The 18,705-nt window shown below is 33.6% G+C and overlaps 1 protein-coding gene across 1 annotated transcript; it reads right to left on the reverse strand.

Annotated features, from left to right (window-relative positions):
• Window positions 1–248: 248 nt before the first annotated feature.
• On the reverse strand, window positions 249–4,926 carry LOC122304782 (the record flags this gene model as incomplete). The annotated part of the gene is made up of 3 exons (XM_043117047.1): window positions 249–1,718; window positions 1,989–3,233; window positions 4,327–4,926. Coding segments are annotated over 3 exons (3,315 nt in total), but the record flags the coding sequence as incomplete, so codon positions are not given.
• Window positions 4,927–18,705: the final 13,779 nt, after the last annotated feature.

The raw sequence follows: 18,705 nt of genomic DNA on the forward strand, positions 1-18,705 counted from the left end.
AAACAGTTGAAATCTTTATTAGATTCTTCATTCCGCTTGCCGGTTCCCATGAATAAGAATGACATGATATTGTATGAAGAGAATGAGCGTCTCAAACATGAGGCTAAGAATCTCAAATTTATGTAAAAGTATTAAAAAAAAATCTATCTCTATTTTTATTGACTCTGGTCTATCTTTTAAGAGATATTCATAGCATGCATCATACCTATTTCTCTTCTGATCATACATAATCTATCTTCTGGTAAAGGTTTTGTGAAAATATCTGCTAACTGATCGTGTGTGTTTGTGAACTCTAACATTATATCACCTTTTTGCACATGATCTCGAAGAAAATGATACCTTATTTCAATATGCTTAGTTCTAGAATGTTGTATTGGGTTCTTTGAAAGATTTATAGCACTTGTATTGTCACATTTGATTGGAATGTGATTATACATGAGTTTAAAATCTTCAAGTTGTTGCTTCATGTAGAGAACTTGAGCACAACAACTACCCGCAGCAACATATTCTGCCTCAGCAGTAGATAGTGCAACAGAATTTTGTTTTTTACTAAACCAGGAAACTAATGCATGACCTAAGAAATGGCATGCTCCACTAGTGCTTTTTCGATCTATTTTACAGCCAGCATAATCTGCATCTGTGTAGCTGATTAGATCGAAAGATGTGTGCTTAGGGTACCATAACCCTAGGTTAATTGTACCACTAAGATATCTAAGAATGCGCTTAACTGCAATTAAATGTGATTCTTTTGGAGATGATTGAAAACGTGCACATAAGCACACACTAAACATAATATCTGGTCTACTGGCTGTTAAATATAATAAGCTACCAATCATACCTCGATATATCTTCGAGTCAACTGGCTTACCGGATTCATCTTTATCAAGTTTAGTTGATGGGCTCATTGGTGTTCCAATTTCCTTAGCATTTTCCATCCCAAACTTCTTCAGTAATTCCTTAATATATTTTGATTGATTGATGAATGTCTCACTTTTTGCTTGCTTAATTTGCAATCCGAGAAAGAATGTAAGTTCACCCATCATGCTCATCTCAAATTCTTCCTGCATAGTCTTAGCAAAAACTTGACACATATTTTCATTAGTAGCACCGAATATTATATCATCAACATAAATCTGAATCAAAAGAATATCATCATTTTCATATTTAATGAAAAGAGTTGTGTCGATTTTTCCTCTTGAAAAACCTTTTTCAATCAAGAAACCACTGAGTCTCTCGTACCAAGCTCTAGGAGCTTGTTTAAGTCCATATAGTGCTTTTGTGAGTTTGAAAACATGATTTGGGGAAATATGATTTTCAAAACCTGGAGGTTGCTCAACATATACCTCTTCATTTATAAAACCATTTAAGAAAGCACTTTTAACATCCATTTGAAAAAGTTTGAAATCTTTATAACAAGCATATGCAAGTAGCATTCGAATAGCTTCTAATCTTGCGACAGGTGCATATGTCTCATCATAATCGATTCCTTCTTCTTGATTAAAACCTTGGGCTACAAGTCGAGCCTTATTTCTAGTAATGACTCCAGACTCATCTTTCTTGTTTCTAAAAACCCATTTTGTTCCAATAATAGTATAATTTTTGGGTCTAGGAACAAGTGTCCAAACATCATTTCTTTCAAATTGATTCAACTCTTCTTGCATAGCTAGAATCCAAGATTCATCAAGAAGTGCGTCATCAATATTTTTGGGTTCAATTTGAGATAGAAAAGCAGTATGATTACAAATATTTCTAAGAGATGATCGAGTACTTACACCTTGTGAAGGTTCTCCCAAAATTTGTTTCACTGGATGATCTTTCACAAATTTCCACTGTTTGGTTGCATCTTGTATTAAATTTTGATGATCTTTCCTGATGGCTCCATGTTGAACTTCCTCTATTGCTTTCTCTTTGTTGAGATTGAGACTTTCTGTGTTATTTATACCTTCTGTTTCTTCATCAATAGATTTCTTGGATAGTGGAGAATTAGATTCATCAAATACTACATGCATAGATTCTTGTACAGTTAAAGTCTTTTTGTTGAATACTCTATAAGCTTTACTATTAGTAGAATACCCGAGAAAAATACCTTCATCAGATTTTGCATCAAACTTGCCTAAATTATCTCTGTCATTCAAAATAAAACATTTGCATCCAAATACATGAAAGTAACCAATGTTGGGCTTTTTCTCATTCCAAAGCTCATAGGGGGTTTTATCTAATTTAGACCTTAACATAACTCTATTTATAACATAACATGCAGTACTTACCGCTTCGGCCCAAAAATAACTAGGCAAGTTGTTCTCATTGAGCATTGTTCTTGCCATCTCTTGAAGAGATCTATTTTTCCTCTCTACTACCCCATTTTGTTGAGGAGTTCGAGGAGCAGAAAAATTATGAATAAAACCGTTTTCATCACAAAATGTTTCAATATTTTTATTAACAAACTCTTTTCCCCTATCACTTCGGATACTTGAAATAGTATAGCCCTTTTCATTTTGAATTCTCTTGCATAACTTGGTAAAGGCATTATGTGCCTCATCTTTATGAGCAAGAAAGATGACCCAAGTATATCTAGAGAAATCATCAACAATAACAAATGCATAATATTTTCCTCCTAGACTTGCAACTCTATTTGGTCCAAAAAGATCCATGTGTATCAGTTGCAATGGTCTAGTAGTGGAAATATGTTTCTTAGTTTTAAAAGAAGTTTTTGTTTGTTTACCAAATTGACATGCATCACAAATTTTGTCTTTAAGAAAATATGTTTTTGGTAAACCTCTCACAAGATCATTTTTTGAAAGTTTGGAAATAAGTTCCATGTTGGCATGACCTAATCTTCTATGCCATAACCAACTAGTTTCATTTTGAGCTGACAAGCAAATAGCATCTTGTGAGGTAATTTCTTCAAAATCAATTGTATAAACATTATTGTTTCTAAAAGCAATAAAACAAATATTACAATCATGATCATTCAAAATAATGCATTTATCCATTTTAAAAGTAACTGTAAATCCTTTATCACATAATTGACTTATGCTCAAAAGATTATGTTTTAAACCTTCAACAAGTAGAACATCTTCAATTATGAGAGAAGATTCATTACCAATTTTACCTATTCCCACGATCTTCCCTTTCGAGTTGTCTCCAAATGTCACGTGTCCTTCTTCTTTAGATCTAAGATCAAAGAACTTAGTCTTGTCTCCCGTCATGTGTCTTGAACATCCACTATCTAAAAACCACTTATTTTTGCTTGTGGATGACTTCATGCATACCTATAAAAACAATTAAAATGATTTTTCTTGGTACCCAAGTTCTTTGGGTCCTTTATTTATTAGTATTAGAAGAAACAAGATTTTTAGGTACCCATATGGCCCTAATAGTCATTGTATGATTTCTTCTAATAGGACAAGTATGATAATTATGACCATTTCTATTACAAAAATTACAAATAGCATGTGACATATATGAAAAACTTGAATGATTATAATAATATCCTTTTTTGACAAAATTATTTTTATGAAAAGAATTTTGAATATTAGTCTTTGAGGTAGAATGATTATCAAAGAAATTTTTATAAGGTTTGTATTTTTGTTTTGGCATATATCCCAAACCTGCCTTGTCAAAAACACATCTTTGACTACCAAGAAGTTTTTCAAAATTTCTTTTTCCATTCGTAAAGTTTTCAACAATATTTTCTAAATCGGTTTTCTTCTTATTCAATTCAAGATTTTCATCTTTCAAAATGATACTTTCTTTTCTTAAAATTTCAATTTCGTTTGTTAAAGAAGAATTTTTCTTTTTCAAAGCAGTATACTTGATACCCAATTTTTCAAATTCCTCATAAATCTCTTCTAAAACATTTTGCAATTCTTCATATGAAGAATTTTCAATATTATCAAGATTTGTTACCTCAATGGCATCTTTAGCCATAAGACAAAGATTTGCTGATTCTTCATTGCTTGCTTCACTATCTGAGCTACTTGAATCATCATCCCATGTAGCTTTCATTGCTTTCTTGCCCTTGTTTCGATCTTTCTTTAGCAGAGGACAATCTGGCTTGATATGACCAGGTTTATTGCATTTATAACAAATTAAAGTGTCGTTTTTACCTGAATCTTTCTTGGAAAACTTTTTGAAAGATTTCCTCGGAGGAGTTCTATTTTTCTTCAAGAACCTCTGAATTCTTCTTGTTATCATCGCAACTTCTTCATCTTTATCGTCATTTTCCTCATCTTCATCACTTTCACTTTCATGAGGAACAGCTTTAAGTGCTAAACTCTTCTTTGGCTTTCCTTCTTCTTCTCCTCTTTTCAATGTGTACTCATGGGTGATAAGTGACCCGATGAGTTCATTGACTTCGAGCTTCTTGAGGTCTCTAGCTTCAAGAATCGCTGTAACTTTTGATTCCCAACGTTTTGGTAAAGAGTTGAGAATTTTTCTTACTATCTCTACCTTGGAATAAACTTTGCCAAGAGCTGTCAAGCTGTTTATGATGTTAGTAAAACGAGTGTGCATACTAGAAATAGATTCATCATCATTCATCTTAAACATTTCATATTCATGAGTAAGAATATAAATTTTTGATTCCTTGACTTGCGAAGTTCCTTCATAAGTTACTTCCAAGTTATCCCAAATTTCCTTTGCCGTAGCGCAATTCATTATTCTATTAAACTCATTTCCATTAAGAGCATTATATAATAAATTCATAGCAGTTAAATTTAAAGTATAAAGTCTATCGTCTTCACGATCAAACTCTTCTTCTTCCTTTTTGACCTTTACTCCACCAACCACTTTTGTTGGAATATAAGGTCCATTTACAATACATTTCCATATTTCTCTACCTTGAGCTTGAAGAAATATTCTCATTCTAACTTTCCAGAATGAGTAATTATCTCCACAAAAGAGTGGAGGCCGACTACTAGATTGACCTTCACCAAATGAAGCTGCAATGTTAGCCATAAGATCTTAACTCAAAAGATAGTTAATCTTATAATAGAGCTCTTAGCTCTGATACCAATTGTTGCCCAGATGACTAACACAAGAGGGGGGGTGAATTGAGTTGTATTAAAAAAAAATTAACAATTATAAATCAAATATATAATATAAAATATAAACAAAATATGAAATAACAATAAATATAAGGAGTAAGGGTAAGAGAGAAGCAAACTCAGTATGTTAACGAGGTTCGGCCCCACTGCCTACGTCCTCGCCTCAAGCTACCCCTTGAGGATTCCCAAATTCACTATTCAACCTCCTTCAGGTGAAGATAGAAACCTATTACACCTTTGAACAACACCGCTACAAAGGATCCGTGTAGAACACCCTCTACACTTGCAATCACCTTACACGTGGTGATTCAACTATTCCCTGTGTAGAATACTTTCTACACACACAAGGGTTATACACACCCTTTTTCTGATACAAAAGCTGATAGTGGGTAGGTTATCAGAAAACACTCCTCAACGAGTGAAATAAAAACAATACAGCGCAAGCTATATCTCTCAAAATGAACAAGGATTAAGGCTCAATGTTTAGAGAAGAGAGAATGAAAGCTTTGAATGAATGTTGTATGCTCTTGGTGTTGTGAATGTGAAGCTCTCAAATGATCTATTTATAGGCATATGAGACTTCATATTCAAATTTAAAAAGATTCACATGTCAAAGACAACATCATTCACTTTTTCAAAAAATTCAAATAAAAGGTTCTTCTTTTTCAATTGTCAAAGACAACATCATTCACTTTTTCAAAGAATTCAAATAAAAGGTTCTTCTTTCTCAATTGTCAAAGACAACATCATTCACTTTTTCAAAAAAAATCAAACCTAATCTTTTACTTTTGGCATATGACAAAATGAGCACACTTTCATTTTCAAAAAATTCAAACCTAATCTTTTACTTTTTGTATAAGTCTAAAAAAAGCATCAATCACTTTTGAAAATATTCAAATAAAACATGCACATGTGAAAGATGACAATCAATCATCTTTAATATTTTCAAAGTTCAACCCTTTAATCAAGGCATGCACATGCAAAAGATGACAATCAATCATCTTTCAAAATTTTCAAATTTAATTTTCAAAAATATTCATGCACATGTGGAAAATGTATTTTAATGCTTTATGATAAAATATTAATTTTGAGCATTAATCCTAATTTCGAATTTTGAAGAGATTTACAACATTACTCTATAATTTTAATGTGAACTTGTTCCATTCTTGCTCATGCTTGTTTCCTTGATGTGCTTGACTCCATTGTGTAGACAACTTGAGCTTGAGACTTCTTTATTCTTTGAATTCATTTGTTATCATCAAAATCCATGTGTAGATTTATAATCACATGAAACTTGAAACCTTGAGTTCAACATCTATTATGTACAATCATTTTTATATATTTTTTATGCACTCTACTAATACAAGTCACATTGTATTAGTTTCACATTGCCGTTGTATATATTAATAGTATTAATAGTAAATTATTAGTATAGCTATATATTAATATTAATTATAGTGATTTAGTATAACTATATTAGTATAAGTATAACTAGAGTTTATATCATACTATTAGTATTATTATTATTATTATTATTTTGATAACATATTAGACTATTATTATTAGTATAAATATTAGTATTAATATATAATTATAAATATTATTGTTAGTTAATAATTATATAAAAATTATATAATTAATTTATATAATTATTTATATAAATAATATATATAAATTTTTTTTTTCCATTTAGTTTGGCCCGATCCAAAAATGGTTGGTCCATAACGGCCAAATCTCACCTGTATTCATATTACATGCTCCACTACTTGTTCTATCTTATTGAAATTAATATTCTTTTATTTCTTATCATTATAAGACTTTGGACTTTTAGGTCTCATTTGTTTTTGCAAATAAAATGAGATAAATTGAGATAAAAGTTGAATAAAATATTATTATAATATATTTTTTTGACATTATTTTTATTTTAAGATTTTAAAAAATTGAATTTTTTATTTTATTTGAAAAATATTACTCTTCTCTCTAGTGGCTTTAGCTGAAAGTTACTTATTTTTATTTTTTATTTTTTTAACTTAATGATTAAATAATTATGAATTTTTTTATTTTTTTAAAATATTTAAAAGTGTTAAAATATATATATATATAAAAGAGTAAAAAAACACACAAAACAACTAGTGAGAGCTCCCAATGGTGGGAGTAGTACCATATATTTTATTTTATATAAAAATTTAAAAAAATTATAATGATTAGATAAAATATGATAAAATGAGATAAAAATAATTGAAGTTATATTTATTAGTGACTAAGCGATAAGCCTTAATGGGCCTTTGCAGCCCATTTACCCAACACCTGAAATACTTGTTTATTAGCATGATTTAATTATCAAAATTAAAATCTCACAGGTCATAATCAATCTAACGCGTAAGCACCTAACGGTACAACTCAATTTGCCATCATATTATTGTGAATTATTATTATTATGAAAATCTTGACTCTCAAGCTGTGTAATGAAAGCTTAGTAAAGTATTCATATGGTATAGCTTAATTATGAAAAGTATTTTGATAATAGAATAACTTGATAATAGAATAACTTGATTATTATTATTATTATATCATAAAAAGTATTTTGCAACTCCAAATTGAATATTTGGTAACTATCAAGGTGGTAACTCAGTTGGTATGAGTTGGTATTCCATAACCTCAATGTCAGGAGTTTGAGTTGGGCATAAGTCGAAACCACTTGCAGAAATAGTACCTAACCAAGAGTCTATGAGATAGGTTTTAGACTGACTGACAACTTGGTGGTGCTTAGTGATAGATTTGCCTATTTGACAGTAACTATAGTTCAAAGTAGACATTTTATAGCAAAGAAGGGCTCCTATAGTCATGACTAGAGAGAATAATTACGTTAGTTACCCTAATCTCTCCTTTCATTTAAAAAAATAATAATTAACACTTGGTAAATCTCATTTCATTGGAAGCTCCATAAGTAATAGTTAAAATGAATAAAAGTTAATCACTTGTAAATATGTAAGAAAACATTAATAACTCGAGTCAAATCTAAAGTTAAATTGAATATTATAGTTCAAAACAGACATTCTATAATAAGGAATGGCTCTTATAATTATGTTTAGAGAGTATAGTTACATGAGTAGTCCCCATCTCTCTTTTCATTTAAGAAAAAAAATTTAACTCTCAGTAAATCTCATTCCATTGGAAGCCCCATAAGTAATAGTCAAAAGTAATAAAAGCTAATCACTTGCAAATATCCAAGAAAACCTTAATCACTCGAGTCAAATCTAAAGCCAAATTGAATACAAGCCGCCCAAAGTGGTGGGAGAGGAATTACTCTTTCTCTCTCTCCCGCTCTCTAAGAAAATGACTTTCTTTGTCTTCTTCTCTTTTATCTTTTCTCTTCCTCTACCCTTTATAGATCCACCTCACTACTCCTAAACTTTCATATCACCTAAAGCAGAGGCTCACATGCTGTGTGAGCTTCTCACGCAATCACTTCACAGCCATTATATTTCATTAGAGGCTGAACATCTCTTTTGCCAAAAGAGTAAAATCGTAAAATGTATAAGTATGATATAATTATTTAAAAAATATAAATATTTATTGAAAAATTAAAATTTTTATGAAAATATAATATTTATTTATTTTTTTTAAAATGACACAATATTTACATACTCGTAATTGTAAATATTATTTTTTTTTACCTTAAGGTATTTGTTAGGATTAACATCCCTACTTCTTTTATATTTTTATTTTCAACTAATGTTATTAGCTTGATTAATAAATAAATAAATGGGAAAACGATGGACACGATATTTTTTATAATTTTTTAATAAAAATATCTTCAAATTAAAACACGTGCATAGTAGTCAAATACTATAAGTGATTGACAGATATTCATATTCTCTTCTTATCCAAGCACAGGAGAAAATTGTTAAAATCCTCTTTTAACAATGTTCAAGAATTTTCAAAGGAGTTTGTTAATAGCGACGATTGAGATCAAAGTGATGATGACCCACTCCACCAGACATACTCATTGCGTTTATGACACATAAAAAGCCCACCAATCTTTCAATCCAATCAAATTAAAACTGTGTGAGAACTCGTCCAGATTCTATACAAATTGCAAGGATATATGAACGGCCTCATTTTCATATGGTCTACACGGCTATTAAGTAGACTATCACGTGCATTCCCCTTAATACACGGTATACTACAATACTTATCTATTATGGAAGATATTAAAATAATAATCTTCCCGCCGGTACTCCTGAGGGCTATTATTGGAAATTTTTTTATTTAATAATTAAATAAATATTTTTTAATAATATTATAAGTAAAAAAAACTATTTAAAAATACATATACAATATATATATACACAAAATAAGCAACGGGAGTCACCAACGGTGACTATAGAGCCACCCATCTATTATACTAAATACGTATTTAACAAATCATATTTTTTAGAATAATGTTAAATATAAGTTTACGGCATGAAAGTCTTGTAAAGACTCTTTGAAAAAAATAAATTTTATTTAAAAAATATAAAAATTGATTTTTAATAGTAGGTTCCATTGTTTTTCAAATGAACTACACTGAAGTTACACGTCTTAAACTTATATTTGACATTATTCATATCATAATATATATACATATATATTATATTTTTACTATTAAGTCATTAGAAAAATAATAAACTTACAACTCTTTTATAATATTTAATTGTTTCGTTAAAATTGTTGGAAAACATCAAGTACTATGAGAGTTGATAAGAAGTATCTACCTCTCTAGCCTCTTAATTAGTAAAATCTGCCTAACAACAAATCAACAATATTAAGGGCATCAAACTGTCCACAGATGGCCCTTTCATCTCCCATCTTCTTTTTGTTAATGATTTATTTCTTTTTAGTTCGGCTTATATTCATAATGCTCAAAATTTCTCTAATTGCCTAAATGTCTACAACTCTTGGTCCGGTCAATACATCAATAAGAGAAAATCTTCTCTTCACTTTTGTAGGAACCCTCTTTTAACCTCCATTAATGAGGCCAAAAGTTCTTTCAATTTTAGAGTCTCCCCTCCTAACTCCAAGCACTTAGGGCAACCTCTCTCCAATGGTGTTGACAAGAAAAAATTTCTTAATGAAATTATTGAAAAGATTCAAACAAAGCTTCAAGGTCGGAAAACCAAAATCCTCTCTCAAGTAGCAAAAACGGTTCTAATTGGAGTAGTGGCAAGCTCTATCCCTTCGTATGTCTTATCCTCAAATCTCATTCCCAAAACAATGGCAAAAAACCTGGAATCTCTCTTTCCTAGATTTTGGTGGGAGTTTGAGGATAATCAAAACAAGAAATTCACCCCTATGTCCTCAAAGTCAATCTACTTATCAAAATTTATGGGAGGACTTGGTCTCAAACAAATGTCTACCTTCAATTCTACTCTTGTTACAAAATATGCCCGGTTTCCTCTTAATGGGTCTACAAGTCTTTGGAAGGAAGTTATTTCTAAAATATATCTAGGTACCAAGACATTTCTCGAAGTTCAACCAAAGATCTCATACTCTTGCTTCTGGAAGAGTCTTCTCAAACAAAAAGATTTCCTTAGGTCTAGTGTATGCTATCAAATCAATAATGGGGCATCTACCAAAGTTTGGTCTAATCCTTGGATACCTACTATTCCCAACTCCATTCCTCATCCAAACCCCATCAATCATGTTCTGGATCAAAATATGACTATCTAGCTCACCTTAGAGGAACCAAGATGTTGGAATATACTTCTTCTCAATACCCTTTTCTTTGAAAATTCCTCTGGCCAATCACAACTTTTATTTTGTTCAAGATAAGCTCAAATGGCTCCATCATTCTTATGGTTTTTCTCTGTCAAATCAGCCTATGCAGTCCTTGTAAATGACACCAACAATCCCAATGTTAACAATCACCCCATAAATTGGAGGTGCCTTTGGAAATTGAAAATCTAAGATAGACTGAAATTATTTATTTGGAAATCTAGTCATAACATTCTTCCTACCAAAACATTGATCAATAGATTCATCCATCTGGATGAGGAACACTTAGTTTGTCTTTTGTGTAAAACTGAACCAAAGGACCTTTCTCATCTCTTTCTCAATTAAGGGTGTAAAGGGTCCAGTTCAATCCGATCTGTTTTTAGAAAAAATTTAAGACTGAATTGGTATGCACCGGTTTTGCATTTTTCAAAATCGATTACGCACCGATTATCCTCCTAAACCGGTACTTCGGTTTTACATATTCCTAGTCCGATTTAGTCTGGTTTTAATGTACTATAGTGATAATATATAATATAGTGATATATTATAGTATATTATAATTTATAGTGATATAGTATTTATGTAACTATTAATATGCATTATATAATATTAGTATAACTATTAATACAATAAACAAAATGATATAAGATTTTTAAATTTAATATTATATTAATTAATAATTTATCATATAATACAAAACTATTTTATATATAATTATATATTACATATAAAAATTATATATAATAGAAAAAAATAAAAAAATATATATAAACCGGTCCGATCCGGTCTAGTTTTAAAAAAAGAAAAATCAGAACCGGATTGATTTTGGCCAGTTTTAAGAAAAATAAAACCGGTACCGGACTGAACTAAACTTAGGATCGGACCAATCCCGCCAGTTTGGTCTAGTCTAGTTTATTAGTTCATCGATTTTTTTTTTTTTTTACACCTCCATCCTCAATTGCATTTACTCTAGAGTAGTGTGCAGGCATTCAAAATGGCCAATCGATACCACATTGTTTGCGAGATGACTCTTCACAAATTGGATCCAAAACATTCTTAATACCTGAGGAAGAACACCAATCCTTTTAGATTTTTGCTGCCATAGCCATGGATAATCTCTGGTTTCTTAGAAATAAAATAGAGCACAACCAGATCATTCCCTCTCCTACTACCTTTGTTGAAACGGTTTTCAAAACCTTCCAATAGCATTCCAAATCTTGGTCCATAAAGAACAATCAAGTTGATGAGAATGAAGAATGACACCCAATGGTTATCATCTTATCATTGTTGGATGTTATAGTCAGAAAACAAGGTAGTATCATTGCATCCATATGTTGGCAAGACTCCAATCAAGTTATTTTTGCTAAATCAAACTTCATTAGCATTGTTGTGAAAAATGATGACAATAAAGTGAAAGTAAATATGGAACGAGAAAACAATCACACACAACACAAGATTTACGTAGTTTGACAAATTGCCTACGTCCACGGGAGCTGCAGAGGACTTTATTATTGAAGAATATCACACTACAATGATGGATCAATCACTGTACGTCCACAGTGTTTCTACAGTATGGCCATATGATATAATAATCATATATATAGTCAAATGGTGGAAAAAATCCTAGATCGGTGTAAAATGAATGTTCGTTCGAGCGGCGTGTCGAGCGAACTTCCTTCCCGCATCCGCTCGAGCTCGCTGTCGAGCTGATATCGAGCGTTCAACTCTACCTGATTTCGCTCGAGCGGCTAATACCTCCATTCGAGCAGTGTGGACCAGAATCCACAATACTTAACAATTCTCCTACTTGGAGACTGGTACACTCGTTGTATCGCCGTCTTCCTCAACCATGATATCCTCCACCTCTGCAACTCAGTGCCCCTGTCTTCATGCTAGAAGACCAACTAAACTTGCGCACAATTTCAGTTTCTAGTGTAACACCCTTTGTCAACATATCAGCAGGGTTCTTGCTTCCACAAATCTTCTCAAGTAATAATTGCCCATCATCTAACAATAATTATATGAAGTGATACCTGATCTGAATGTGCTTGGTCCTGGAATAAAATACTGGATTCTTGGCAAGGAATGTGGCACTTTGACCATCACTGTAGAGAGTGCCTTTCTGTTTCTTTCTATCCAATTCCTCCAAGAAGCCTTGTAGCCATATCATCTCCTTTATAGCCTCTGACACTGCAATATATTCAGCTTCTGTAGTAGACAAAGAAACTATTTTCTTTAGATTAGAACCCCATGACACTGCAGTACCACCAAGTGTATAAACAAAGCCCATAGTACTCTTTCTACTATCAATATCTCCAACTAGATCAGCATCAACATAGCGTTGCCCCTCAAAGCTCTTTCCAGAGAAACACAAATAGGTTTCTGAGGAGCTCTTTAGGTACCTCAAAATCCATTTCACTGCTTCCCAATGTTGCTTTCCTGGGTTACTTATGTATCTACTCACAACTCCCACTGGATGGGCAATATCCGGTCTTGTGCAAACCATAGCATACATAAGTGAACCAATAGTTGAGGCATAAGGAACTTTACTCATGTAATCTTGTTCCTCCTTTGACTTACGTGACTGATTCTTGCTGAGTCTGAAGTGACTGCCCAAGGGTGTGCCAACTAGTTTGGCCTTGTCCATATTGAAGCTACTGAGTACCTTTTTTCACATACTCAGCCTGTGAGAGTCTCAACATACCTCTGACTCTATCTCTGACAATTCTCATGTCAAGAATTTGCTTTGCAGCTCCCAAATCCTTCATTACAAAGTGCTCTGACATCTGTTTTTTCAGATTATTGATCTCATCAGTACTAGCCCCTGCAATAAGCATGTCATCCACATACAACAACAAAATAATATAAGAATTGTCAAAATACCTGACATAGCAACAACGATCTGCCTAACATCTAATGTACCCTGCACTGTGCATGAAGTTATCAAATTTTTTGTACCACTGTCTAGGAGCTTGCTTCAGGCCATATAAGCTCTTCTTTAGTCTGCAAACTGAACCTTCCTTTCCTTGTACCACAAACCCCTCAGGCTGGTGCATGTAGATGTCTTCTTCAAGGTCTCCATGAAGAAAAGTTGTCTTCACATCTAACTGCTCAATAAATAAATCTTCAGTAGCAACCATAGCCAATACCATCCTGATGGTTGTGATCTTCACCACAGGAGAAAAGATCTCAGAGTAATCAATACCCTGCTTTTGCTGAAGTCTTTTACAACAAATTTGACCTTGTACCTCTTACTGCCATCATGCTCAGTTTTCACTCGGTACACTCACTTGTTGTGTAATGCCTTCTTCCATGATGGAAGTTCTGTCAACTCCCATATCTGATTCCCTAACAGGAAATTCATCTCATCTTTCATAGCCAGCTCCTACTTGCTAGAATTTTCATCTTACAAGGTTTCTTCGTAACTCTGCGGTTCTCCACCATCTGTCAACAAAATGTAATTCAAAGTAGGTGAGAAACGCTGTGGAGGATGTATAGTCCTAACTGAATTGCGAACTGCAACTGTAGGAGTGGACAGTTCTGAAACTGCCTGCGGAATAATATGAATGGGTGCACTGGATCCACTCTCCCCGTCACTCACATCTCTACACTGCACTGTGACCTCTGGTAGGTCATCTAATCTTACAAATTTGGACTCCTGAGGGGCTACTACAGAAGTTGTACTAGACTTATCCTTATACATAATTTTTTCATTGAAAATCACATTCCTGCTTTTTATGATCTTCCGACCCTGATCATCCCAGAAACGATTGCCAAATGCCTCGTCTCCATAGCCAATGAAATAACATTTGTTTGACATAGCCTCAAGTTTACTACGAGTATTAGAATCAATAAGCACATAAGAAAGACAACTAAAAGTTTTAAGGTGAGAAAATTTGACCTCTTTCTTGCTCCAAATCTCCTCTGTCAATCCACAATCTAGTGGAACTGATGACCCTCTGTTTATCATGTAAACGGCAGTGCTGACTGCATTTACCCAGAAAGTGGGTGGTAGTCCAGCGTGCAACCTCATGCTTCTAGCACGCTCATTAATGGTTCTGTTCATATGTTCAGCAACTCCATTTTACTGTGGTGTCCCAGGAATGGTCTTCTCCATTCTGATATCCAGAGCTGCACAATATTCATTGAATCCACCATTGACATACTCACCACCATTGTCAGACCTCAAACATTTCAGTTTCAAGCCTGTCTCTGTCTCAATCATGGCTTTCCAAATTTTGAATACATTAAATACATCAGGTTTATGCTTCAAAAAATAAACTCATACCTTCCTACTATAGTCATTAATGAACGTGACATATTAGCAAGAACCTCCAAGAGATGCCACTAGGGAAGGACCCCACACATCTGTATGCACAAGATCCAGTCTCCCTATCTTAGGCGTCCTGCCACTTTTCAAGAAGCTGGCATTCTTTTGTTTCCCCATAACACAACTCTCATACATACTAAGATCAACTGATTTTAGTTCTATTAGCTTGCCTCTAGACAGAAGTTCTTTCATACCCTTCTGACTCATATGGCCAAGCTTGCAATGCCACAAATCTGCTGTGCTCTCTGCAATGGTAGTGGCAATAGTGTTAATCAAACTAGTAGTCATATATAGTGTACCATTTTTCTTACCCCGAACCAGTACCAATGCCCCTTTCGTGACCTTCCAGGTGCTATCTGAGAACACCACTGAATGACCACACTCATCGAGCTGTCCAACAAAAATGAGGTTCTTCTTCAACTCAGAAATGTACCTGACCTTTTGCAAAATCCGTTTGTTCTTGCCAGGGAGTGCAATATCAATATCTCACATCCCCACGACGTTCAAAGCTTCTCCATCAGCCAAATACACCTTCCCAAAATCACCTGCAATATAGTTCCGCATTAACTCCCGGTGGGAAGATGTATGGAAGAAAGCCCCTGAATCTAGTATCCAGTCATCAACTGGACTATGAACTGCAAGCAATAGTGCATCATGTACTTCTTCAGTTACCACATTAGCACTATCATTCTCGGTCTTCTTAAGATTTTTGCAGTTTTTCTTTATGTGGCCAGTTTTACTACAATTCCAGCAAGTTGCCTACTGACCAAGCCTCGACTTGCTCTTGCTCCTGTATTTTGATTTTGATCTTTCTCTGTTTGAGTTCCTGTCTTGTGATCTCTCTCAAGAATCAACATTTAGAGTTGAACTCAAACCCGAGGTCTCGCCTGAATCTTTCTTGCGCACCTCCTCAGCCAAAATCAAATCACAAATATCATCATATTTCAATTTTGATTTACCGACAGAATTACTGACAGTCATTCTCATGGCTTCTCAACTATTTGGCAGTGAAACTAATAGTATCAGTGCACGTATCTCATCATCAAATTCAATTTCAACAGACGACAATTGATTTGTGATGGTATTAAAATCATTCAGATGTTGTGTAACAGACGTACCATCTGCCATCTTTAAATTGAATAACTTTTTTATCAAATGTACCTTGTTATTCTCTGATGGCTTTTCATATATACCTGACAAAGCCGCCATGAGATCCGCAGTCGTCTTTTTCTTGATGACGTTGTGTGCAACGGATCTCGACCGGGTTAATCGAATAACCCCTAGAACCTGTCGATCCAACAGGTTCCAATTAGCATCATCCATCTTTTCCGGTTGTTTTTCCAATAGTGAAAGATGAAGTTTCTTCCCATAAAGATAGTCCTCTATCTGTGCCATCAAACTTCTCGATCCCCGATGCCTTCAATTCATCTCCAGCCATCGTTTTTTCTCAGACCCGAACCTTTGCTCTTGATACCAATTGTTGTAAAAAATGATAACAATAAAGTGAAAGTAAATATGGAACGAGAAAACAATCACACACGACACAAGATTTACGTGGTTCGGCAAATTGCCTACGTCCAAGGGAGCTGCAGAGGATTTTATTATTGAAGAATATCACACTACAATGATGGATCAATCACTGTATGTCTACAGTGTTTCTACAGTACGACCATATGATATAATAATCATATATATAGTTAAACGGTGAAAAAAATCCTAGATCGGTGTAAAATGAATGTTCGCTCGAGCGGCATGTCGAGCGCGTGTCGAGCGAACTTCCTTCCCACATCCGCTCGACCTAACTGTCGAGCTGACATCGAGGGTTCAACTCTGCTTAATTTTACTCGAGTGGCCAATACCTCTGCTCGAGCGGTGTGGACCAAACTCTACAGTACTCAACACATTAGCAATGTAAATCCAAATCTTGGAGAAGTCATAGCGGCATTAATGGCAATAGAAGAAGCAAAAATAAGTGGTCCTGGAAAAATTATCTTAGAAAGGGACTCAAGTACAACCATTAATACAATATCTCATCTCTCTCCATATTTGGATTGGATTGATCTAATCCCCATAATCAGTGACATCAGGCACATTTAGAATCCTTCCAAGATTGGCTTGTAAGGAAAATTCATTGATTTTGAAATCGATGCGCGTATGCAATGGGTAACGGCGATGCAAGCCTTTAAAAACATCCCCTAATCTAAATTCCTCCATCCTTCCTGAATTTCTATACCCACCTATTTTGTCTGTATAATTAGAAGTCTCAAACTCTGTAAACTTCATTATGCTTTTAATATAATTCCTAACTTGCTCAAAAAAAAAAAAAAATCTGCCTAACAACAGATAACTACGAAGCATTCATGCATGCATTCAGATCCATGATAAAAAACAAGCATGCAATAAATACTTGTTGGGGCCGGGTCAGGTCCATGCAACACAACTTCTGGACCCGAAATAAATCCAACACATGGTCCCTTTCAAGTCATTACAGATATGACAAGGACTCCGAAGAAAAAAAAACCATAATGCCCTCAGCCAACCAGCCATTACACCTTAGATTCAAACTCAACCCGTACGTACGTGTAGAGATTGCATTTCGATCCCTGGAGTTCATGGTAATTAATTATAAGCAGCGGGTTGGACCATCCAACTCAAGACAAATGTAATAATGTTAGAATTATATATATATTATTAACTTTATACCACCAATAATTATAGATAGGTGACGCTTAGAGTATAAGAAAAGTAATTCAACAGCAACCAAACAAAAGAAAAAAAAGGCTATTAATAAGTGTTTGAGATTGGTGCCCCCACAAACCCACCAACCAACCAATTATCCACCCACTGGTTTTCTCGTGGGAATTGTAGTTAATTACTACTTATATAAGTGCAAAATAAACTACTCACGAATTATCTGATCTCCTCTGCTGCATCATCATCATCATCATCATCATCCATGATCAACATAATGCTAATGGATTAGTATTTTATTGATTATTAATGTCACCTTTATGATATCACTGATTAAATCAGCTTGCTTCAGCAGCATGTGCAGAGATGAGAAATTAAAACTGTGTATTATATATATTACTCATGCACACCTTTAAGGTCAAAACCTTGGATTAAGCATGCAGCATGATGCGCATGCATGCATGATATATATATATATTAATTAAATTAGAATTCAACAGTCCTATATGATCCATGGGTTAATAGTTTTTTTTTTTAATTTTTATAACCAACAATTCATTTGTTGAATCAAATAAGTACTCACATCAGATTGCTTTTGTCAAACCAAACGTCTTGACTTATAAAAGAAGGACAAAAATCCAACCACATTTCAATATCACTAACATGCCAAGAAGCATGTTTAGCCAACTTATGTGCAACAGTATTTCCTAGCCTATTAACATGCAAAACTTGAATTTCTTGAAAACAAGTCATCATTCTTTGAATATCTTGAAGTAGAAAATCAAAATCAGTAATATAGTCGGTAAGATTATTTAAAACATTCACAAAAAGTAAACAATTTGTTTCAATTAGCATTAACTTTGGAACACCTTATTGGAC

This window comes from Carya illinoinensis, chromosome 3, assembly GCF_018687715.1.
Source record: "Carya illinoinensis cultivar Pawnee chromosome 3, C.illinoinensisPawnee_v1, whole genome shotgun sequence".
NCBI lineage: Eukaryota > Viridiplantae > Streptophyta > Magnoliopsida > Fagales > Juglandaceae > Carya > Carya illinoinensis.